The sequence below is a fragment of the Taurulus bubalis genome, assembly GCF_910589615.1.
Source record: "Taurulus bubalis genome assembly, chromosome: 14".
NCBI lineage: Eukaryota > Metazoa > Chordata > Actinopteri > Perciformes > Cottidae > Taurulus > Taurulus bubalis.
Window position 1 is genome coordinate 12,825,774 of NC_136602.1, and position 24,233 is coordinate 12,850,006.

The 24,233-nt window shown below is 40.5% G+C and overlaps 2 protein-coding genes across 3 annotated transcripts; both read left to right on the plus strand.

Annotated features, from left to right (window-relative positions):
- Positions 1 to 1,619: 1,619 nt before the first annotated feature.
- On the plus strand, positions 1,620 to 7,110 carry slc25a16 (solute carrier family 25 member 16; the record flags this gene model as incomplete). Its single annotated transcript, XM_079230082.1, has 9 exons — positions 1,620 to 1,745; positions 4,101 to 4,193; positions 4,288 to 4,421; positions 4,572 to 4,635; positions 5,033 to 5,157; positions 5,324 to 5,390; positions 5,497 to 5,659; positions 5,767 to 5,835; positions 6,954 to 7,110. Exons 1-9 carry the CDS (start codon positions 1,649 to 1,651, stop codon positions 7,108 to 7,110), a joined length of 969 nt encoding a protein of 322 aa, XP_079086208.1. The 5' UTR covers positions 1,620 to 1,648.
- A 3,179-nt stretch (positions 7,111 to 10,289) lies between these two features.
- Positions 10,290 to 22,890, plus strand: alox5a (arachidonate 5-lipoxygenase a; the record flags this gene model as incomplete). 2 transcript variants are annotated; one of them, XM_079229850.1, is made up of 14 exons in its annotated part: positions 10,290 to 10,439; positions 11,289 to 11,490; positions 11,590 to 11,671; positions 11,755 to 11,877; positions 12,421 to 12,527; positions 12,614 to 12,786; positions 12,877 to 13,023; positions 13,110 to 13,313; positions 13,393 to 13,479; positions 14,934 to 15,112; positions 19,278 to 19,399; positions 19,756 to 19,856; positions 20,538 to 20,708; positions 22,677 to 22,890. In XM_079229850.1, the coding sequence occupies 14 exons, from the start codon at positions 10,290 to 10,292 to the stop codon at positions 22,854 to 22,856; spliced, it is 2,028 nt and encodes a 675-aa protein (XP_079085976.1). In that variant the 3' UTR covers positions 22,857 to 22,890. The 2 variants fall into 2 exon arrangements, with proteins under 2 accessions (XP_079085976.1, XP_079085977.1); XM_079229851.1 differs by having other exon boundaries at positions 11,292 to 11,490.
- Between the last annotated feature and the right edge of the window lie 1,343 nt (positions 22,891 to 24,233).

Below are 24,233 nucleotides of genomic sequence, written 5' to 3' on the forward strand. Positions count from 1 at the left end.
TCCTCGGCAAATATAGACTGCTGGCAAGTTCAATCCTCTCTCGACGGTGACACACGGACATGATAAAAGCACCGACGTGAACGCACACCGAGCGAAACACTTTAGTTTTTTTCCAACGTGCGCCGTGTCGTCTTCGACACCCGTTAAAACGCAGATCCCTGTAATGTCAGTCCATCCAGGGCAGCCCCGCTCACTCTCCCTCCACCAGACGCAACCCACGGGCTCCTCTGGTCAAAAAAACAAAAACGCGTCGTCGGCACTGGAGGGAAGAGTGGGAGAGAAAACCCGGGATGGAGTGACGTTACGACCGTTGGTGTGGGTTTGTCCAAGTGCTCCAAAGTCCTGCGTGTTTTTAGCAAATGGACGCAGGGGTGCGCTAAGAGTAATAGCGAGATAATTAATAATGTATTGCAACGTTACGGTAATGCCGGCGTGTTATATAGCTTTTCTAAAGAAAGGGTTTAACCCTCCGTGGCCTGACTTTTTATTTTGGGAGGGGGTGAAACATGTGTGAATATATATGTACATATTGCCTATGGTCATAATTATCATCTCCACACTGCAGCAGGATATTTCCTGAACAAAAGTGGTCTAACTGCCTAATGTTGCCCTGAGGCAATGGACAAAAAACAACAATAGTAGGGTATAAATAAAAACAAAATAAGTATTTAGACAATCAAACACTGATTTAGATACTAACGTGCATGCATGTATTATGTATAAATATATTTAATTTAAATATTAAAAAGCCATAGTGAATTTACAATATCTGGCACTGTGTCCTTTCCAGCTTTGCTTCCTGGAAATATTGCTTCACTTCCAAGCAAAAGGTTACACAGACTTCAGCCCCTCATTTCATTGGACACAGACATGTCTATGATAGTATATACTTTGTTTCAAGTTGAAAACCATTCAAACGCTGACGCGAGGTCAAAAAGCTAGTTTGTAGCCTGAGGGCAACACGATACCACAGATGGTTAAACACGCAGAGCGACTTTTCTACGTTTTTATTTGATAAAGTCTCTCCAGCTACGTGTTGTCATAAATGTGTCGATATTATGGTATCGTAAACCAAATACTGAATTATATTCCTCCGTTAAATCCCCCCTCTCACCCCCGCTATCGCTTTCCTCCTGCGTCATCACCGTGCGACTGTTTCAGGTCAGATGGAGACAGTCGGCGCGGGCAAAGGGCACGAGCGCGTTACGTGAATCCTCAAAGTGCCTCAGCTCCAGGGGCTTTACTCCCTCTTTTATCCGGGGTTTGAGCCCAAAACAGCGAGGAACCCGGAGTCCATGGGAACGCCACATTTTAACAACCGGGGTTTTACCGAGGAAGTAACGTCAGGGACACGAGAGAAGCTGGAGACGCAGCGAGTGTGATCGCATTGGACACTCTTTCCACTGTTGTGCCTCTGACAGTTTTGATTATCTTGTGAGTATCAGGGGGCTCTTGTCTCTAAATCTACCTGCTCGTTGTGGCTGGCTACTAACCCTGACAGTTGTGTCCCATTGCAAAGCATGACAGTCTGGTTTGCCCATAAATAAATGTGGCAGGATGATGATAAATGCTGAGTCACATGTGCATTTACAGTATTTCCCCCCCAAATTGCACAGCCATGGATGTGGTGGAGTGCTGAGCAGGAAGGATGACATCGGAGGCGGTGGTCTCCACATCTCCTGCCATAAGCAGCAGCAAACCTGCAAAGAGGGACTACTACTTTCTTCGCTCCTTTGCAGCTGGAGGTAAGATCTGACATCAGTTTGTAGCATCAGTTTAACCATGCTGTTTCTGCTCGAAAATGTCATACCCAAACTAAAAAGGGTTTATCTCTGCAACCACTAGGATGATTTCAGGATGATTATTTCTTTGAAATGAGGCATTCGTAAGGTCTGAACTTCTCCCAAATAATAACACAATATGTGAACATTCTCTCTGCAAAGGTTGACTTTGAAAAAGTGAAGCAGAACAAAGTTAGAGAGGGTTTAGAACAATGAAAATTCAGGCGACGATTCAAATGAGCATTTGGGCACATTTGGGCACATTTTGGCACCATCTGTGCCATTTGAATTTTATCATGTACCAAACCATATATTGCACTTGTATATTACTTATGGTGATCAGTACATCCAAATGCAGCATTTTCTTATGATTTTTTTTTAATTTTGTATTAATTATGATTCTTTTATATTCATAAAACAACCTATATTTTCCCATTAAAATAAAACAAGCACACAAATTAACTGAATTAACAGATTTTATTTTTATCAAAAAAATAATCGCAAGCATCTCGTCGTTGGTCAGGTACCGTCTGTATCTGTCCGCCATTGTGATCAAATAGTTGCAAAAAGCACTTATAAAACGCGAAAAAAACAAAGCTGCTGCTGTAATCTTCTGTACTGCTGCGCGCTGTGGTCCTCGTGCGTAATGGCCAGGGTCTTCTAGCAGGCTGCTCCTGCCGGGACCTAATGGGTGCGCGCGGCTCTAGCTCAGTGGGGGATGGGCCGATTTCAGAAAACGACACCTCTTTGGAAAGGTCAGAGCCAGTAGAATTAAGGGCTGCTACCGAAAACAAGATTGACAGCACTGGGAGCCAATAGAATCCAGAAATGCGTCGTCATTTGTGAAAAGTGAAATCCGAGAAGTTGAACGTAGCTTCCCTAGACCTGGTCCCACGTTGCCTCTCCATGTCCAGGAGGGTTTTTTTTAAGACACAGGGTAGAGGAGGAGCATATATCAGTGTGGATTTACCAGGGAAAATACGTTTTCATCTCCTAAATCAACAAAGGTAAGCAGCATTTGCTGATTGTAAAGCGATAAAGCAATTCATGATGCTGTGTTATTTTGCTCATATCTCCCTGATGCTTTGGTGTAGAGGGATTTGGAAGGTATGTCTGGAATCTGTGTGGAATTGTCGTGCTTTTGGCCTTTTTCTGATAGCACCTAACTAAGGGTCGCTGGGTCCTGAAACGTGCTGAGTGGTCTGACTTCTGACATTTTTTTTTTTCTGTTTGAGTTTTTTGTTAAATAGCTTACTGATTCTTGTAGCAAAGGCTTTGGGGTTTAATTTGATGTGCAACATCAATATATTTTCTTGTGATTTATGTTTTTTTTGCAATCCAAAATCAAAAGAACCTTTATTAGGGCTACGACTTTCAAAAGGTTAAGCTCTTTGATGATTTACACGAGGTGGGACAGGAGGACACCATTTCAAGCCTTTGTGGGTCTGCTTTGCTTTCTCCTGCTTTGTTTTGTGACCCGGAAACTGACACAGCCTCCCCACTGATATGGTTTGTACTGTATGCACTTCATTAGGGTTGCTTCAATAAAACCTTCATAGCTGGAGATACCATTCCTCTGCTGACAATGACCTCTGACCTCCCTGTGGAGCATGGCAAAAAAAGGATAAAATTTCCATTCAAAGAGCAAGAGACACCTGACACATGAAGAAGAACAAATCTTTCATCATGACTTCACATACTCAACATCATTGTAAACATAGCAACAAACGTGCAATCCACTTCTAATTGATTTGAGAGTATGAGTACTGAAACAAATGTAGTAATCACCTAGATTCAAGCAGAATACAGTTAAGTAAGTTTCTGTGGCGTTGTTTGTGGTTCTTCCTCTTTTATTTTGAAACACATGTTGCACAAATATGAGGGGTTTACTGTTACACGTGCTGCCTTTTTATCTGACAGTCTACTTTAAAACACGTGTAGGACGACCAATGCTACTCTTTAAGTTTAACGTTAAACTATTCACCTCTCTATAAATTATAGGTCTATTTCGTTGCCAGATTGCTCAAGATAAATAAATAAAAACATTGCCAAACATTTTGCTGTGGTAACATGAAAAGTTGTAATTTATAATAAATTAATTTGATAAATGAATGTATTATATGGAGATGTATAAGGGAAGTGAGGGTCGCCAATTGTGTGTGTGTGGTAGATATTATATCTACTTATAATACCAGTTATTACTATTATAATGTTTTAATGCATATCTTGAAAATAACAAAATGTGATAAAAGAAATTGTATTTAATAGATTAACGTAATAATAAATGTGTTGATGCCATGTTTCTCTGTTATTGATTAGGTGTTGCAGGATGTTGTGCCAAGAGTACCATTGCTCCTCTGGACAGAATCAAGATTCTTCTTCAAGCCCAGAACCCGCATTACAAACATCTAGGTAAAAACATCAGCAGCCAAATGTGGAAAGCCAATAAGTGTTTGTTTTCACACATCTGTGCCACATGAGTGACACTTCTGGTCTTTCTTTGCAGGAGTGTTTGCCACTCTCAAAGCTGTGCCAAAGAAAGAAGGCTTCCTTGGCTTATACAAGGGTAATGGCGCAATGATGGTCAGGATATTTCCATATGGAGCCATCCAGTTCATGGCCTTTGACAAGTATAAAAAGGTGCAGTGTGTACTTTAGAATAACACTTTCAAATGGCAATGTTATAAAAACTGGGTGATAGTAAAACCGATGGCAGCAGTTGTCCAGGGAAATGTGAAATGCTTTGTTTCTATTGGTGACACTGTTGACTTTTGCTTCCTTCCTTTACAGTTTCTAAGTAAAGGGATTGGGATCTCTGGACACATTCACCGCCTCATGGCGGGCTCCATGGCAGGTCATTTACCGTTGTCACTGAGAAGAAATGCCCTTTCAGTCTGTGCAAGTTGTATATCATGCACTGTACATTGATATTGTGCCTTTAATGTTTTCTTCCAATTATTATTGAGTATTGACATGATTACATTCGTCACCTCAGTGCAAACTTTCTCATGATGTGACAAATACTGCACCACAATGCAAGTGAGCGTCATGTCTTGCTATTGTGTGTTAATAGAAATTTAAAAAAGATATTGAAGTGGTCCGACTCACAGTTGGTTTGCATCAGTACAAAGAGATTGAGAGAAAGTGGAAAGTCTGTCACATGAAATTAAATACAGCTACAATGTGTGAGTGCTTAATCTCAGTAAATCCTGTTGAAGGATAACCATAATCATGAAAAAAAATGTTTTTAGGGATGACTGCGGTGATATGCACCTACCCTCTGGATGTGATCCGAGCTAGACTGGCCTTCCAGGTGACAGGAGAGCAGCATCGCTACACTGGAATTGCCAATGCCTTCCACACCATCTACCTTAAGGTAGTGTGCTCGGGTTCAAGCTCTCAATCAAGCAACGCAGTCTTCACAAACATTATCGCCTTTTATAAAAACATGCATGAAAATCTAAGTTTTCTTGTTGATATTGTTAATAAGTTATACTGTATGTACCTCATGCACTTGGGCCTGTTTTTCTTTTTTTGTCAAGGAGGGGGGCGTCTCAGGCTTCTATAGGGGACTTATTCCAACACTTATTGGGATGGCCCCTTATGCAGGTGATTATTGAGATTATTTGCAAAGATCAATCCATTTTTTGGTCATGATCCAACATTGTTAAGCAGAACTACATAAGATGTCATCCCATCTGTTTTTATCCTCCAGGTTTTTCATTCTTCACCTTTGGCACCCTGAAGAGCCTCGGATTGAAACATTTCCCGGAGCTGCTGGGACGACCCTCCTCAGACAACCCTGATGTCCTCATTCTGAAAGCACACGTTAACCTGCTCTGTGGAGGGATTGCCGGTGCCATCGCTCAAGCAATATCGTAAGTGCTGTCAGCAGGCCGCCAACAAGCTTCAGGGCTGACAGTTTGTTGTTGATCACACTGATTAATTGAGGTTTGATGTGTCACATTGTGCTTTTTCTCACCAGGTACCCCTTGGATGTGGCTAGGAGAAGAATGCAGTTGGGAACCATACTTCCTGACTCTGACAAATGTGTGTAAGTATCTCCATTGTTCCCACTCTCCATCATCTGTTATACCGTGATGTGCTGCTGCACATTGTACCCGTCAGTGCACTTCATAAAATAAACGTGAGACAACTCCTTTCCTCTTAGATATCTAGGTATCACTGAAGAATATTGTTGTGAAAACAACCTTATGGGTGACTCTTTAAAAGATAAATGGAGGAGAACTAGTTGTAGGAGTTTACTGTGATACTCAGTGGTATGATAGAGATGAAAGCTGCTCATACAACACAGTGCTGATGAACCTTTCATAGGTATTAGGTTAAGTGCTCATCTAACTAGAGGATTAATTTATACTGAAGAAGTCGTTCCTGAGTGTCTAATCGGTGGAATCTCCTCAGGCAACTCTCTGTAATATGGGCTCCTTAAAACATAATGTTTTGGTCCCTGTTTCTTTATTCTTTAAAATTAGTGTTTGATTTCAAGTGCTTTGGACATTAATTGAGGCGTTCCCTTAAAACAGTCGATTCCATGTTTGGTTTTATAAGCAAGCTTTGATGATGAAGTGCGTGCTTACGGCGCGAGAGAGAATTCCAGACGGTCGATGGTCTGTTTACATTAGATAAAATGATGAAAGCCCAAAACTTCAAGGAGCATAATAGCAACTGATCTGTAAAACTACAGCAACATACCGTTCATACCTGTTCAAGTTCACACAGTGCCAGTCCAAACGCTGCTCATAGTTCTTGTATTATGTGCTTTTCCTTGATATTTAAGAAGTACACATTCACAAGGTTCAGTCAACACATCAGCTCCCTAGAAGGTCATTTGTCTCCGAGTTTGTTTGGGTTAATTTGGCTGCTCTTCATCAGCAGGGTTTAGGTCGCCATAGCACAGGCAAACCTCAACAACAAACAAATAGATGTATCATGCCTGTAATGTCAATAATTAAAACAAATGTGCAAGATTGAATACTTAATTGTCAACTCGACAAAAGGAATTTGCTTTGGTGGGTTCATAAAAAAAAAAACAACAACAACCTCAAGACATAAAATGACCACACACACGACTAAAAACATAAACGGTAGATTTCTCTGTTGGTTTTCTGTCATTCTAAAAAGTGTTTAATTCTTTTTTTTTTCACTAAACAGATCATTGGGCAAGACCCTGTCGTACGTGTATAACAAGTACGGGATCAAGAAGGGATTGTACCGAGGCCTTTCTCTCAACTTCATCCGCTGTATCCCCTCCCAGGCCGTCGCCTTCACCACCTATGAGTTCATGAAGCAGATCCTCCACCTAAACTAGTCGCTGTTTTTATACCTTCCAAGTTGCACCTGGGCCTGTCCGCTCCGAGTCATTACGCAGATCAACCTCAATGCTCCAATCGTAGAATGATCAGAGGCTCACTCGCTACGTCTTAAACTCCTTGATGTGGGAATTGCTGTTCCCTTACTTCCTTCTTAACTCTGAAAAAGGAAACAGGATATGATACAATAAGGGACTGTCCTATTTCATTACTTCTTACTTCCTGCTTTTGTTTGTGTGTCGCCACCTTTTAAGAGATTTAACTAAACACACAACATGTGGCTTGAATTTGAGCAACTCCCTCATCAGTGTGTGTGAATCCAGTAGGTCAGCTGCTCAGGTGGTTGGTTGGATGGCTTGGGGCAAAGATGTGGTCATTAACATTGTTGTTGGCAACACAACTACAACCTACTGATTGTGTAGAAGCCCCCTCATTCACACAGATGTCCTCTTACTCGTAGTTTAGTAATTTGCAGTGTCTTTCTAATCAGTTTCTTTACAAAAAAGGGAACTCTGTGAAATGCATCACTTGGCAATTGTTAAAATGTGGCTAGAGTTTTAAATGATGATGATTTGTCATGTTTTGTTTTCTCAGAGCTTAGAGTGTTTTTAAATTGCAGGTTTTGGGTGTAATTTCGTTAGAAGAAGTTTGTTTGTGCAACATACCTATTGTCCTCGACACAAATCTAAAATTAATATAATCAACCTGCAGGTTTTCTTTTTTTTTTATATGCAGTGACATGATTTCCGTTTCAGACAATTTCACATTTTATTGCCAAACCTGGATTTGGAGCAGTTTTTGTATGTGTTTTCAATTGCTGAAAAAAAACATAGTTTTTTTTTTCCTGTGCACTTAGAATATTTTTGTATGTCGATGTAATGCTATTGATTCATGTACACTGTTTCTCAGCTGTGATCTGGGAGATATTTTGAGTTTAAGGTGTTATCATTTTACCATGATATGGGTGTAGGTCTGAAGGAATGTAAAGGGACTCAGGAGAAATTTGCACTTCAGCACTGTAGCTTTTTCTTAATTTATTTATTAATTTAGTGACCTGTTGCCACTGGGTGGCAGCATTGCATATGCATTGTATTATTTACAATCAGATCTGGACACAATATTCATATTCACTTCTTATACATTTATCTCCACATAGTGAGTATAATATATGCAGTGATTTTAAACCAGTTCAGCTGAAATGACTCATGAGAGCTTCTGGGTGGCCTTTTAGAGTTATTGTCCCAGAAATGCGCAACACTAATTACTGAATGAGTGATTGTATTTTCTTTTTGTTGTTTCCGCATGGTTTCAGTTGATGCCTCTGCTTTTAGATCTCTGTATATGAATGGGGGATAACCTACCTTGATTTGTGTAAAATGAAGCATGTCTATGTACGACCACACATCACAGTTTTCTTATATCTACGAACAAGTATTTTTTCTCCCTCTCTAAACTTCTCCGTTTGTTTCATTTGAATAATTTGAAAGGCCCAAAGAAGTAAATGTGCCCAAATATTTCACAAAAATGCTAAAATTATAGGAAAGGCCAAATTTTTTTTCTTTTCAGAAACCGAATCACGTCTTCTTGTCCCCCAAAAAATCCGACAACAATTCTTGCACACCCTGGGACACCACACTCAAGCATTACGAGGCTACTTCACATTCATTCTTTTACTATATTTAAATATACGAGGAATTTACATGGACCACTGAACACGTTGAAAGCCATTCACTGGGGAAGGAAGTGGAGTGTGGAAAGGGCTTCAGTCACCTCTCAGTTGGATGTTGGCCACCCATCAATCGGAACAAAAAGAATAGCTGGCGCAATTAGATTGCTCAGCAAGTAGTTCACAGAGAAACCAAAATGTTTCTGGTTGGAAATTGTCCGGCCGTTCGAAACAGCTCGACGCCTTTTGTGTGTGTGAAGGTGTAGTTAAACAGAAGTACAAAAATCTCACAATTTATAATTCTTAGGAAAGTGCGAGTAAATGAGACACCTCTATGTAAGTTTTTATTTGTGTGTGTAAAAATAAATGAGCCACAGTATCCAACACTATCATGACTCATACTGGTGGCCGCTACCATTTGGGAAACAAAATATATTATTCAGCAATATTTGTTATGTGATTTCCATCTTTGGTTTCAAATACTTGATCTTTCACTGTTATTGCTGGTTTATTTTCACATCCACAAAGTCTATCAATCCTTCAAGAACAGATCAGCTCTGTTCCTGCTGCTGACTGTACGAGGCGTAATAGGAATATATTTGTATATGTAATGCCTGTACGACTTACCAAGCTACGTTAGATGTGACTGAAAGAAATATATACTTTTGAGAATGATTTTCCAATGAAAATGTCTTATTTTGTCTGTTTTCTTCTTCTCTATTTGTATATTTGTTTACATTTGTACCAACGCTTGTGTCTTTATTTTTTCTGTGAGTGTGAACATTTAAAGGATCTTGTCCAATACTGTCGGACCTTTTTTCAATGAGCAGTGGCTGACTCGGATGTGTTTGAATCCTTTTAGAGTTTTTTTGTCATACAACTTGTGAAGCAGCAAGAAGTTAATTCCATCTTCGACTTTGAGTTTCACACACACAGACCCCCTGTTCATGTTAATGTTACAGTTTCAGCTGGACCACAGATGCATTTGCATTGAGTTCAGTGAAGCTGGAAAACACTACCTGTTGTTGTCTGGTGTCACGTACTGATTTGACTGGTAAATGTGATGTGTAAAAGTATTCAGGTGTTGCTTTCATTTCCCCATCTTCAGTTCAACACAGTAAAACCCTGGAATTCTTCCTTTTATTAGATTTTTATTAAACACCCTCCTGTTGTTTGCAGACAAAGACTATGAATTTGATATCAACCCTCTGCCATAAGACACCTGTCCCTGCGGCAACATTCATGTCTGTTCAACAGAGATCACCACAGATAACACATCTAGGAAGGACAGTCGTATTATATTCTGACCTCATTACTAGTATGAGGGCGGAGGTACGTCTTCTGCACCTCCCTCTCCTTCCTGATTACACATTTTTGTTTTGCAAGAGAATTGAGATGTGTGCATCAGTGAAAGATAGACAGTTTTGAAGAAGGGGACACTTTTGAGGGGAACCTTTCAAGGCTGGTTGTAGCTTCTGTGCAGATTTCTGCGTTTGGACCTGCATCAACGCCATGCCTTCTTACACAGTGACTGTTTCCACAGGGAGCCAGTGGTTCGCTGGGACGGATGATTATATCTACATTACTTTGGTGGGCACGGAGGGATGCAGCGAGAGAACACTGCTGGACAAAGCTCTGTACAATGACTTTGAGAGGGGGGCGGTAAGTGACATCACACTGTTGCAGAACCGTGAGGATGACTGACTAACATTAATTAAAATGTTCTAATGAATGGCGAGTAACTACGCACAAACACTGGGTGAGATTGTCTGCATGCTGACATGAAAGAGGAAGATGTTACGACAGAGATGTAACTTGAAAATGACCAACTTTTATTTTGGAGGGGGAAACAAATAGAAAACAAGAAAATTATGAGCAGCTTATTAAAAATGTTTTCTTTTACATTATACTGCACACTGTGTGGTGTTTTAAAATTAATAAAGTAGAGGTCTTTCCACAATGCCACTAAAATGTATTCTTGACTAAATACACTCACAAATACAGCCGAAAGAGTAAATGTAAGTAGTTTGTTTGTGTTTCACAGTAAAAGCATGAAAATAAAGAAAGGTATTCAAATAAATACATAAAATATAGATTAAAATAAATAAAACTATGCAAAGGCAATACAAAATAGGTTACATGTGGGTTGAGGTATCACAATTCAAATGTAGCATTTGCTTATTATTCTTTATACAGTTTTTAAAAACAAAAATAGTTTTAACATTGTAATTTGTTGCCCCTTGCAAACCTGTCATTTAAGTTGAAAAATATGTTTGATTTACCTAAATAATGTTTTATTATATAGAATGCTGAATCATTTTCACATGTATGTGAAATGCATTTTTGAGTTTCTTACAAAAAGCAGATGTGACGATGTTTTCTTGTGGTGACATGAAATGTTTTTGACCCCTTTTCCTTAAAAAGACAGTAACACAAAACTAACAGTACACACCTGATTCAGTAAGTCACACAATGTTTTAAAGCTTATTTATTTAGCCGCTGACTAAATTGCAGGTGGACTCTTATGACGTGAGGGTTGGGGAGAACCTGGGTGAGATTTTGTTGGTGAAGATTGAGAAGAAAAAGTACTGGGTGCATGATGACTGGTACTGCAGTTACATCACAGTCAAGACCCCGTCTGGAGACTACCTGGAGTTCCCCTGCTTCCGCTGGCTGGTGGATGACAAGGAAGTGGTGCTGCGGGATGGAAGAGGTACATCAGTTAATTGTGTTTGTTTGCCTGCCTGCTCTCTGCCATCAGAGTCTGCAGTACACGCTCTGTCCCATCCCTCATGTCTTGTGTCTGTTGCAGCACATCTGCCTCAGGATGATAAGACCAGCCTGGTCAAGCAGCATAGACAAAAAGAGCTGGACAAGAGGAGGAAAGTCTACAGGCAAGTTCACTCTGCACATGCAGTGTGTGGCTGTGTTACAGAGGGCTGAGGCTGCTCACTAACAACTATGCTGTGCTCTACAGGTGGAAGGAGTGGCAGCCAGGCTTCCCTATGAGCATAGATGCTGACAGACACAAGGATTTGCCTCGGGACATCCAGTTTGACAGTGAGAAGGGAGTGGACTTTGTACTGAACTACAGCAAGGCGTACGTGCTCCCTCAAACAGGTTGCTGTAGCAAAGCTTTAACAGATTTACTCGGTTGTCGATACAGCTGACACCTAGTATAAAACAGAGTGGTGCTTTAACCCCTGACATGTTTGTTTAACTTTCATGATGCTGTGATCAAGTGTTGAGCTCCAGCTATTTTTCTATACTCATAATTTCCTGGATAAACAGAAGGGTCAATGTTTGTTTATTACCAGGGACATTTGCATTGCGCTTTCATGCCAGCGTGAGAGCATGCACATAGACACAATAACCAAACTGACAAAATGACTTGTGGGCTGGAGAGGCAGGTGCGATGGACAATAAAGTCATGCAATTTTGCACAGTGAGCCTCAAGGGTGTTGACCGAAATGCTGCAACTTTGTGGACAGATCTTATGGTATAATTAAAATTATTTGGCTTTTGAGGCTGCTTCTTTAAAACAAGTTTTGAGTTTAAATGACATATTAAATACTGAGACCTTTTTGACATGCATATGGTGAAGAATCTGATGATGATAATCATGATGATGCTGACTTTCCAGAATAGAGAACCTGTTTGTGAACCAGTTCATGCACATGTTCCAGTCCTCCTGGAGTGACTTTGGCGACTTTGAGAAGATCTTTGTGAGAATCAAAAACACAATCTCAGGTCAGCCTCACATATATACAAATGCTATGATATAATATGATCTGTATTATATTATATTATATTTATTATATTATATTTATATCCAGAGTATGTGATGCAACACTGGAAGGAGGACTTCATGTTTGGGTACCAATTTCTAAACGGCTGCAACCCCGTAGTGATCCAAAAGTGCCTCAAACTTCCTGACAAGTTTCCTGTCACTCATGAGATGGTTTCTGTCAGCCTGGAGAGGGAGCTGACTCTGGAGCAGGAAATAGAGGTAGACAGTGTCTGTTTCTGTGAACCTATTTGGTTAAGTCTTACTTAAATTCTCCCACTGACGTAAATAAAATCAACGTTCTGGCTCCAGGCAGGTAACATCTACATTGTGGACTACGAGCTGTTGGAAGGCATCCGTCCTAACTGCACAGACCCGTGCACGCTGCAGTACCTGGCACCTACGATCTGTCTGCTCTACAAGAACACTCAGAACAAGATCCTGCCCATAGCCATACAGGTACAGTGATGTTGAGCAAATGAGGGAAACATTTCAGTACAATTAAATTTCTTCTTGCCTCTCCCTTGACCTTTGTATTTTCCCAGCTTGGGCAGACTCCAGGGGCAGACCAACCGATCTTCCTCCCCACTGATGGTCAGTACGACTGGCTGCTGGCTAAGATCTGGGTCCGCTCAGCCGACTTCCAGTACCACCAGACCATCACACACCTGCTCAGGACTCATCTGATGTCAGAGGTGTTTGGTGTTGCCATGTACAGGCAGCTCCCTGCTGTTCACCCTGTGTATAAGGTAACAACACTCTGACTAATCAACTGACTGATTGATTAATTTGACTGACTGATTCATGGGTTGATGTTCCTTCTGCCAGCTACTCATCCCACATGTGCGTTTTACCATGGCTATCAACACCAAGGCCAGAGAGCAGCTCATCTGTGAGTGCGGCATCTTTGACAAGGTGAGTTTATGGATGTGGAAACAAAATACAGAAAAATGTAATACTCTCAAGAGATTTTTTAGTTAAAAGCACCAAAAAAAGGGAAGAAAATGCATGGCATGGCAAGGCAAAGCAAGTTTTTTTGTACAGCACATTTCCACAAGGCCATTCAAAGTGCTTCACATAAAACCGTTAACAGCATCAAAACATAATGCAGAAGAAAACAAGATTTCAAAACAATTAAGAACATTAATTTTAAAACATAAAAAAACAGTCAAAAAGCAAAACATATAATACAAGTTGCAATGCAGTTTAAGAAATACAATGCAGTAGTTAGATGCAGAACTTGGTTAATATCCTTGAATCTGGTTAAATTAAAGGCAACAGCAAACAGAAAAGTCTTCAATCTGGATTTAAAGGAGCTGAGGGTCTCAGCAGACCTGCAGCTTTCAGGGACCTCGTTCCAGATATGTATCACAGACATTTGAATGCTGCTTCTCCATGTTTAGTTCTGACTCTTGGAACAGAAAGTAGACCTGTCCCAGACGACCTGAGGGGTCGGGATGGTTCATAAGGTAGCAGCAGATCAGATATGTATTTAGGCTGTAAACAATTCAGTGATTTATAAACCAGCAGCAGGATTTTAAAGTCAATTCTTTGTTAGAAAGGAAGCCACTGCAAAGACCTCAGAACAGGAGGGATGTGATCCACCTTCCTGGTCTTAGTGAGGACTCAAGCTGCAGCGTTCTGAATCAGCTGCAGCTTCCTGATTGACTTTTTACAGAGGCCTGTGAACACACCGTTACAGTAGTCAATTCTACTGAAGTAGAAGTTTCTTCAAATACTGTTGAGACATAAGTCACCCTTGATATATTCTTTAGGTGGTAGTAGGCTGATTTTGTAATTGATATGGCTGTTCAGGTTGAGGTCTGAATCCATAACTACAACTAGATTTATGGCTTGGTTTGTGGTTTTTACCATTAATGATTGAAGCTGAGCGCTGACTTTCAATCGTTCGTCCTTGGGACCAAAAATAATTTCTTCTGTTTTTTCTTGATCTAATTGAAGAAAATTCTGGCACATCCAGTTGTTGATTACTTCAATGCATTTAGCCAGCCCTTGTATGGGACTATAGTCCCCTGGTGATATAGTTATGTAGATGTGTGTGTCGTCTGCATAATTATGATAGCACACTTTGTTGTTTTTCATAATCTGAGCATGTAGATATTGAACAGAAGAGGCCCCATTATTGAACATTGGGGAACACCACATGTCATCCTAGTCAGCTATGATGTGTAATTAGCTACCGGCACAAAGTATTGTGAGATGACATGTCAAGTTATACTGTATGTAGACTCATGTTATTTCTTCTCTTTAAATGGGCCATAGCGCATTCAGTAACAGACTCTCAAAAGCGCCATCATTAGATGCAAGAGTAATGAGAGTGATGCTGTATCTTCTCCATCCTCCTCAAGGCAAATGCAACAGGTGGAGGTGGACATGTCCAGATGATTCAGAAGGCCATGAAGTCTCTGACTTTCAGGTCTCTGTGCTTCCCGGATATGATCAAGGCCCGCGGTGTGGACAACAAGGAAGAGCTGCCCACCTACTTCTACAGAGATGATGGCTACAGGGTGTGGGAGGCCACCAAGAGGTGATGAACAACTCTTTGGAGGAGTTTTTATAGACAGCACTGTTTGTGTGCACTCAAAAAAAAAGGATTTTGGCTGGCTGTTACATTTACTATAGTGTAACATGTATTTCGAACTAGAACCATTCATGTTTCCAATGTGAACGTGATTCAGTCATATAGGATTTGCATGAAGTTCAAAAACGTAACATTTATTAGCAGGGCTCTCAAGTGTCACGCATTGAGCGTGACTGTCACGCATATCGGTCTTAAGTCACGCCCTCCCGCCACACATCGTATTTCTCACGCTGAAAAAAAACTCTAGGCTATTTAATGTGCCGCAGCGCGCAAACATGACCTGGTCGCGCTGCCCTCACCATGGAGGAATCAAGCACGTCTCCCCCGAATCCCCTGTAGGTCTTGCCGCGAGGTGCCACTCATCAGCCAATCAAAAAAAAGAAATGGGCTACACGAATAGCCAATCAGAAAAACGTATCTGTTGTATCTGGGGGGGAATATGTCACTCTCACCTGTCTTAAAAACTTGAGAGCCCTGTATTAGATCCATTCATGTTGAGATAAACTGAGGCAATCAAGTAGCAAGGCATGACCGCGAAAATCAAGGCGAAGGCGGTCCTTTGCAAAGAAGACTGTTGAGAAGATGGACATTGGCTTGTGCTTAAGGTAAGCAGGAATCCATTATCATCTAAATGCTATAAAATGTATGTGCATAAATGTCTTCAGCTGTTAGATAGCTATATCTAGTTGGTCTGTTAAGGCTATTTGTTATTCAGTGTTATTTTTGACCAGACTTAAAAAGCCGACATGGCAAATTAAGCTGACTTAGCTTTTTTGCAACCTGTCAGATAACTTTTCAATGTGAACGGCGACCTATTGTTAATGACACGGTAACGTGTTAGTGGCATATTCTAAGGTGTCCACGACGAGCATACTACTTGTTGAGTTAAATTAGCGTCAAGCTAATTTTAGGTTAGCACGCATAGTTATTGCTCCGTTAACGGCCCGTTAAGCTAACGCTAGATGTATTTTAGCTAGACTAGAGTTGTTTAGATGTATTTTAAACCTGCTGGCCGTTAGCGTGCTAGCGCGAACTCTGTTAAACTAGCACTAGGTGTATTTTAGCTAGACTAGAGTTGTTGTTTTTAATGACACCTGAGGAAAACGGGTATGATAGTAGTAACAAGCAAGTAACATCCATTGTCACAGAATGTAGTCACAGTCACTCTAGATTGTAACCGTGCACTTGTCACTGTAAGTATAGTTTTACCACATGTTCCAGAAAGAACTATTTTTGTACCACAGCTCATTGCCTATAACAGAGATATTTGTTTTAAGAGAAGTCTTTATTATTTCTTAGTGAATATGGGCAGCTTGTTATGTCAAATGACTCAGAACATGCTGAATTCTGTGTTGTTGTTTTTTGTGTGTGTCAACCTCACTGATCTGCCAGGCATACAACGGTGAATGTTTCTGACTGAACAAGTGTTTCCAATTTTAAAAAAGCTTGTGTGGTGGTCTAGCTAAATTAGATTTGCCTAGTTCCCATGTTTCCTTTTTTTTATAATGTAGAACCAGCTGCTTGTAAAAGTTGCTCTCTGAGGGGATGTGTACCTAACAGTGACAACAAAATAGCCAAACAAATTTCTTTTTTGTCGAGGTGAATGCAGAATTCAAGAGAATTACAACCCTCAATTTGCAGTCAAAGTTCTTCTCCCAGCTGGATCTTCACTCCGAAAACCTGATCAGGCTTGATCCAAAAACCTGATCAGGCTATATGACAAGAAAGGTGGAGTTCAAGGGAGAAGGATCAAGAGCATCATGGTACCCACAACCCAGGTACGATAACAATGGAAAAGTTAAAGAGAAGCTATTCTACTCAGAATCAGAAACCGTTTATTTGCCAGGAATGTTTACACAAACAAGGCATTTTTCATCATTTGTAGAGCTTTGGTATTTCCTTCCCCGAAAACTTTGCCATGGTGGAAATTACAGATTTTCTGGAGATTAGGGACATACTCGCATCAGTTACTGTGCACTTGTAGAGATTTAACTAGAAGTGGTTAAATTGAGAAAAGGTGTACACTTGCTTTCAGTTTTAAATTATTAATGGGGCAGTTGGCCTCAAATAGGGGGGGAATGTTTGAGGCAAAATCTCATAGAATCTTTCAAGATTTTGCGCCCCTGAATACACAGTTATCATACTTGGGGGATCAGTGTATAGACACAAGTAGTTCTAGCGGCAATATGAAATGGAATGGACGGTTGGTTCTGGATCTGGTTGGTTGAGATGGTGTTCCTAATGTTATTTTTTGCATGCATATTTTCTCTTTTCTGCATACTTAGACGGAGAGCGTTGACGTCAGACGAGAATGCGTCCTCAAAGGTCTTTGTGTATACTTCAACGAAGATCCAGAGAAGCTGGTGAGGGAATACACGGTATTTTAATGTCCTTTTATCTTTATTTGGGAATGATCACAGTTGGAATGGATGGGGTTTCATCTTGGTTGCCTTTTAGCTTTAAAAACATAACTCTTTTTTTGCAATATACCTACTGCATTGCATCTGTAAAAAATTAATTATGTGAATTAAGTTATTGATAGTTGTTTATACAGTGAAATAAAAATGGGATGTAACGCACGTAAGTGAAAAATGACTGCCCTTGTTAATTGTTTTGTCACAGAATATTGAAAGCAGTCAAGCAGCCATGGCAGAGACGGTCTTTGGAATCTTTATCATTCGAAATGAAGGTGCAGAGCCCAGTGATGACCCCGAGGATGTTGGAGTCATTCTGGAGGGGACGGTAGTGCTAGATCAGTTGGAGAATGTACCTTTTGCAGTGTCAATGTTGCTTGCGCTTGTGTATGCTCTCAACCTGAGCTACCCTCCATAGCTCAAGTTCACATTCGAAGCTCTGCTGAAGATAGTTATGGAACTGAATGGAAACAAACTATCCATAAAAGGACAAGCTCTCAAAACAAAGCTTTCCCGTTAATTTGAGACTGCCCACTGATGGCTAAAGAAGCGAGGTAGGAAACCTCTGTGTTTCAGATGTGTTATTTTCTGTATTCCTGCGAGTTCACCAGCACATAAACGACAAGTTCCGTAAGTTAATTAGTTAATTGCAAATGTTTTCAGGGGAATGTTTAAAACGTTTTAAGAAGTATGTTTGAAATGTGAAAAGTTTTAAGAGGTATGTTTGAAATGTTTTAAGAGGTATGTTTGAAATGTGAAATGTTTTCAGGGGAATGTTGTAAATGTTTTAAGAGAAATGTTTTGTTGTGTGAAAGTGAAGCAGTTTACTTCATTATTTTGATTGTATGCCATTGAAAGTTGAGCACTTCTCATTTTGATTATGTTGTTTGCAAGTGCTCCTGTAAAATATTCACTGACTACTTTCAGTAAAAACTATTTTATTGCAACATCTCCCATTTGTCTTGTTATATAGTCAACCAGGCTGTAAAAAAAAAAGTAACACTTCAAGTTTTAGTTGAAAGCGTCATTTTTCTTGAGAAAATGTTAACACTCAGTTATTTATTTTTATTACCTTAATAGGTAATTCTAAAAATAACTTTGAGTGTTAACATTTTCTCAAGAAAAATGACGCTTTCAACTAACTTCATAAAATCATTGAAAGGATTTCCACATGATTTAAAATGCTTTCTTAAAGCATTAAGCAATTATGTTGATCCAACTTAAAATACTTGAGTAGTGTCAACTTAATTTACTAGGGTTGGTTAAACGCATTTACTAGGGTTGTGTCCAACGCAACTTAATAGGGTTGGCTAAACTAATTCTTCAATAGTAAAACAAATATTAATCAATTAAGTTGAACCAACTCAAATTATTTTATTTAATCCGGCACAAGTAAATTAGATTTGACTAACCCTAATAAATTAAGTTGATCTGACTCGAGTGAGTTATATTGAACCAACATAATTACTTGTAGCTTAAAGAAAGCAGTTTAATCATGTGGAAATCCTTTCCATGATTTTATTAAGTAAGTTGAAAGCGTCGTTTTTTTTTTTGAGTGTGTTTGAGGGACAGAAAACAGCCAGAACAACAGATAAATAGTGTGGGGACTTTGCTATTTGTGTGTGTGAGTGTGTGAGAGAGAGAAGTAAAGCATTATTTCTCTATGCCTGACTGCTGTCTTGTTTTCTTTCTGGCAGTTTTGTGTCTGACGTGGTGCATATTTACTACACCAGTGATGAGACGGTGCAGGAAGACGTAGAAATCCAGGCCTTCATTAAAGATGTGTGCAGCTTCGGTATGCAGGACCTCGATCACTGCGGTGGGTCCACATTCATTTTTCTTTTAGTGTTGAAACAACAATCAAAATGCAGAAACTAACCAATATTTAAAGTTTATTTTCTCGAGGAAAGAACCTTCAATACTTTGTATTAGTGTTGGGTTTTCTGTAGAAGACCGGTATGTCAGGGAACAGACAACATTTCAAATTCATATCTGTTCTGTTTAGACGTACTGTATAGTTTCTGGGGGAAGACAGGAAGTCACAGGATAGTGATGGTGTCAACAGTGTTGTAAAACCCTTCCTGCATGTCTCTATTACCGGCATTGTGCAAGGATATTTCACACAGGATTCTTGTACAGATTTAAGCTCACTTTGTAATTCTTATCTGTGCACAGAATTTCCCAAGTTCTTGAAATCACGTGAGGAGCTGATAGAGTATCTGACCGTCATTGTGTTCACTGCTTCAGCCCAGCATGCAGCGGTCAACTTTGGACAGGTGAGATCATCAGGAACCTAACATTCAATATCTTAAATTTCTAAAACTCATGTGAGATGAGTTATGAAGATCCACTGACTGTTGAGTGTGTGGGAGAGGAAGTACTCATACCCTTGACTTCAGTAAAACTACCAGAACAACAGCATACAAATACTCCTTCATTCAAAATCCTATTTAGGTAAAAGTACATAAGTATTATCAGCAAAATCAAGTATTGTTGCTTGTTCTGAAGAAGAATGGCCCAATGCGACTGATATATTGTTATCGATTCCATTATTGGATTGTTAATGCTGATGCATCATGTTTTAATTACTACTATAAACAGTAAGGTTGTTTATTCCAATGATCAGCAGGTCACAAGATATCTTGAGGGGTCATGAGATTATTAATGGGGAAAGAAAGGAGACAAAAACTGTAGTTATGCTTCACAAATTTTAATTATTTTCTTTTTGTACTTTTCTCAGATTTGTGCTTTTTGTGAAATAAAATGAGCCCACATTAGACTGTTTTTTTTTTAGTAAGGGATTTTCACTGGTTTATTATTTAACAATGCATAGTATTTTCTGAGTTTATTTGTAATGCAGCTATCAATCACAGCTGTCAGATATGTGGAGTAAAAAGTACAACACTTGAGAATATATTACTGCATTTACTTTCTGTATCTTTGTGTACATTGTGTAGTATGACTGGTGTTCCTGGATCCCCAACGCTCCATCGACCATGAGAAGGCCCCCGCCCAACCAGAAGGGCCTGGCAAATGTGAACTTGATCATCGAGAGCCTTCCTGATCGCGGACGTTCCAGCTGGCACTTGGGGGCCGTTTGGGCCCTTAGCCAGTACCAGGAGGGAGAGGTACGGAAAGGGCATCCTGTGTCCAAACACACAGGTCACTAACAAAGACCACGGCAGGGGCAATATGAGTTAACAGATGTTTTATTGCAAGATGGAACGAAAGGGTTGGAGTAAGGAAGTGGAAAGGTAGAGGAGGGGTGCGATGAAAGACTGCTGGCATCCGGTGGCTGGAGGGAACGGCGGGGATGGTGACTCGTGAGTGGGGGCCGTCTCTTCAGAAGCTCTGGGCCCTATTCTTCGTACCTGGCTTACTGAGTTAGCTGGCTAATTTTCAGGATAAGATGACGTAGGTCAGGCTTTTCGGTACCCCGAAGCAAGTTTTGAAAAATCACCATAGCAACACAGCCAAAAATTTAAACCTGCTCCCGGGCAGGCTTACTGAAATTCACTGGATAAGCTGGCCACTCCCACCGGACAAAAAAGGCAGCTCCCTTCCTCATTGATGAAGGAGCGATATTAGTTATATAGGGAGAGAGTTCTTCGAGATCGCCAAGATCCGTTCTCACATCATCATGACTTCCTGTATACAACGCTATAGATTCTGCCGACAAGGAATCATATATTTACGAGAGCTTCTCAAGCCGCGGACATTGATCACCATAGGCGCAGCTGGTTGCCTGTCTCACAGACTGTATAGAGTATCACCCGCTGCATGCCGCGCTGTTCTTAAGTTCATTTAGCGCTTAAGGAACTTATGGATGTGTTGAAAGCACTCATAATTATATGACAGTGGTATTAGTACACCATACATATCATTATTGTAGAACTTGATTAAGGTGGACTCATGATGAGAATACAGAGAATCACACACAATTTCGTTTCACTGCTTCAATTGATTGAATTTCTGATTATGAATAATACATGCATACTGATCCGCCCATACACATATTCAAACTCCTAGTTATATGGTAATCTACACATACATGTATATACACATATATAGTACATGATACATATGCACATATATTACTGCCAGCAGGCACATTTAAATAAATATAATCTGATTGATTTGGGTGATGAAGCACTTAAAATTAGCAGATGGGGGGCGGTGTTAAGCTACGTTCACACCGAAAACATTGTAAACACGTTGCAAGTCGTTTGCTGTGAATGCAGCATTAGATTTTGCCATGAATATGGTCTTGAATTCCTCATATGCATTCATGATCATCTCCTTCTGGAGGATGTAAGAAAGGTACACGGGTAGGACCATCGGCCAAGCATCTTCATGATGTGGTCCGGGATTCCTCGACTTGGAGCGGTGGAGGCGACGCAGTTGCAGAATGAATGGTAAGAGAACCGGGACCGCGGGGCCCCCTTGCCTGTCACTGTGGCGTGTAGTTCGGCTGGCTGATGTCAAGCTTAAGTAGTCGCGGTTAGGTTCGTATGGACTGTACGAGTCTAGTCGGAAGGGAAAGGTGGGTTGACAGGTCGTCATGTCGTTACGAATGGTCGTCAGAGTTTCAGGCGGTAAACTCTGGGCAGCGCAGGAGGACGAAGAAAGCCGGTAACTTTAAAGGGCGACAGGTAGCCTGAGAGGTGTGTACGGATGCGGCAGATGGGAAGGTCTGAAGTGAGAGGCAGATGGTTAGGTGTGGAGTGTGATTCGATAGCTGGTCGTCTGGGTGGGTTGAGAAAAAACGTTTGTATCGTGTAAGCGGTTAAATATTTTGCTCGTCTGTGGCACGTCATGTCGGGACTGAGTTGAAGAGGAAGTGAACGGGTTCGTTGTGCTTCTTTGGCCTCGGGTAATTGGCTAAGTTAAGGGCGTGGCCTTCATTCCTGAACTATGTTTCATGAAACACCAGGCAATCATTCTTCTGGATATGTCTCAATACACACTGGGTTGATTTAAGGACCAGAACTAAATTAGTAAATTTCCAAGAAGCGTCACTCTACTTCAATATGTGCCTCCTTCCTTGCAGTGTGACTCCTGGCTGAATGACCCGTCTCCCCTCTCTCTCCTTGCAGCTGTACCTGGGCATGTATCCTGATGAGCACTTCATAGAGAAACCAGTGAAGGCAGCCATGGAGACGTTCAGGAAGCAGCTGGCAGAGATAAGCAGTTCCATCAAGAAGAGGAACGACGGAAAGAAGCTGCCTTACTACAACATGTCCCCCGACCAAATCCCAAACAGTGTTGCTGTTTGAGGAATAAAATCAGAGTCTGCAAAATATTTTGCCAATAGCACATTGAAGTTCTGCTGATATCACTGACTCTGTGTCACCAGAGTGTGTTACTTCCATATATTAAAATGTGTTGACAAAAAAAAAAGCCTCAACTTTACTTTGGTCTCCTCAGTCTTCAGTAGTGTAAAACAGAAGACGTTAAATTCCTTCACATCTGATAATACTGAAAGCGTGTTACGGCCTGCCTAGTGTGCCTAGGGGTACACAGGCCTAACACAACACCCAAAAGGAAAATAGCTTTGGCAAAAGTGGAACCAGTAAAGGAAACAGCAAGGCAGGTGAGATAAGCAGCAATAAATAGAATGTATTGACAGCTAACAAAAAAGGTAAAAGAACTAAAAATGGAAGTGAATAGGCCTCAGGGTCTCAAAGGCCAAAACAACAAACACCCCCCCCCCCATACTAACTAGAAAACAAAGTATCTCTTGCCTATCGTGTAACCACAATACTAACTTCCCTGGCTAGCCACAAAACAGGAGAAAATGGACAACAAAAATGGCAGAGAACCCCTACACAGCTTGCCCAAAAAATGATCTCAACAGTAGCCTGCTCAGGCAACATACAAGCTCCAGCCGACCGCTCGCAGCTCAGAGAGAGAGAAGAGAGAGCATTGGATCTGTGTCTCTATATCTCCAGCCCACTGATTGCTCTCAGGTGGTCTCCCGCTGCTTCAGGTGCACCAGATCTGCAACTAGAAAATTTCACAAGAAATTTTGAAAGTGTGGCTACTACTGCCGTAAGACGTCGCAATATATATACATTACCGGTAGTGAGATGTGTTATTGAGGTACATTATTTATATATATATATATATACCAACATTAGCTGTGAGGGCTTGATGGTGTAAATATGAATAGGACAGCACTTTGCTGCAACATATCACGTGATTACATATGAATACCAGCCCCTATTGTCCTTGATCTCTAAAGAATCAATAACTCCTTGACTTAAAAAAAAAAAAATATATATATATATTAATTCTTTGCATAAATATGATCAAAAGTCAAGAGTCTGAGTGCACGCGACCGTATTACCACGCGCGCGCACCTATGTGTGGATTGGATATATATATATATATGCCAACATTAGCTGTGAGGGCTTGATGGTGTAAATATGAATGGGACAGCACTTTGCTGCAACATATCACGTGATTACATAACAAAATATTGTGTACAATTGTCTATTTATTTTCTATTTAATACAATAATCCTCATTTTAGCTTTATGTTAAGATACACTTAAATCATGGGGCTTTTATGTTGAAAGGGAAGACAGAGAGACAGACAGGTAGACATAAAAGCCCCTTGTCCCGCGTGTCACCGGTTGCCATGGTGGCAGC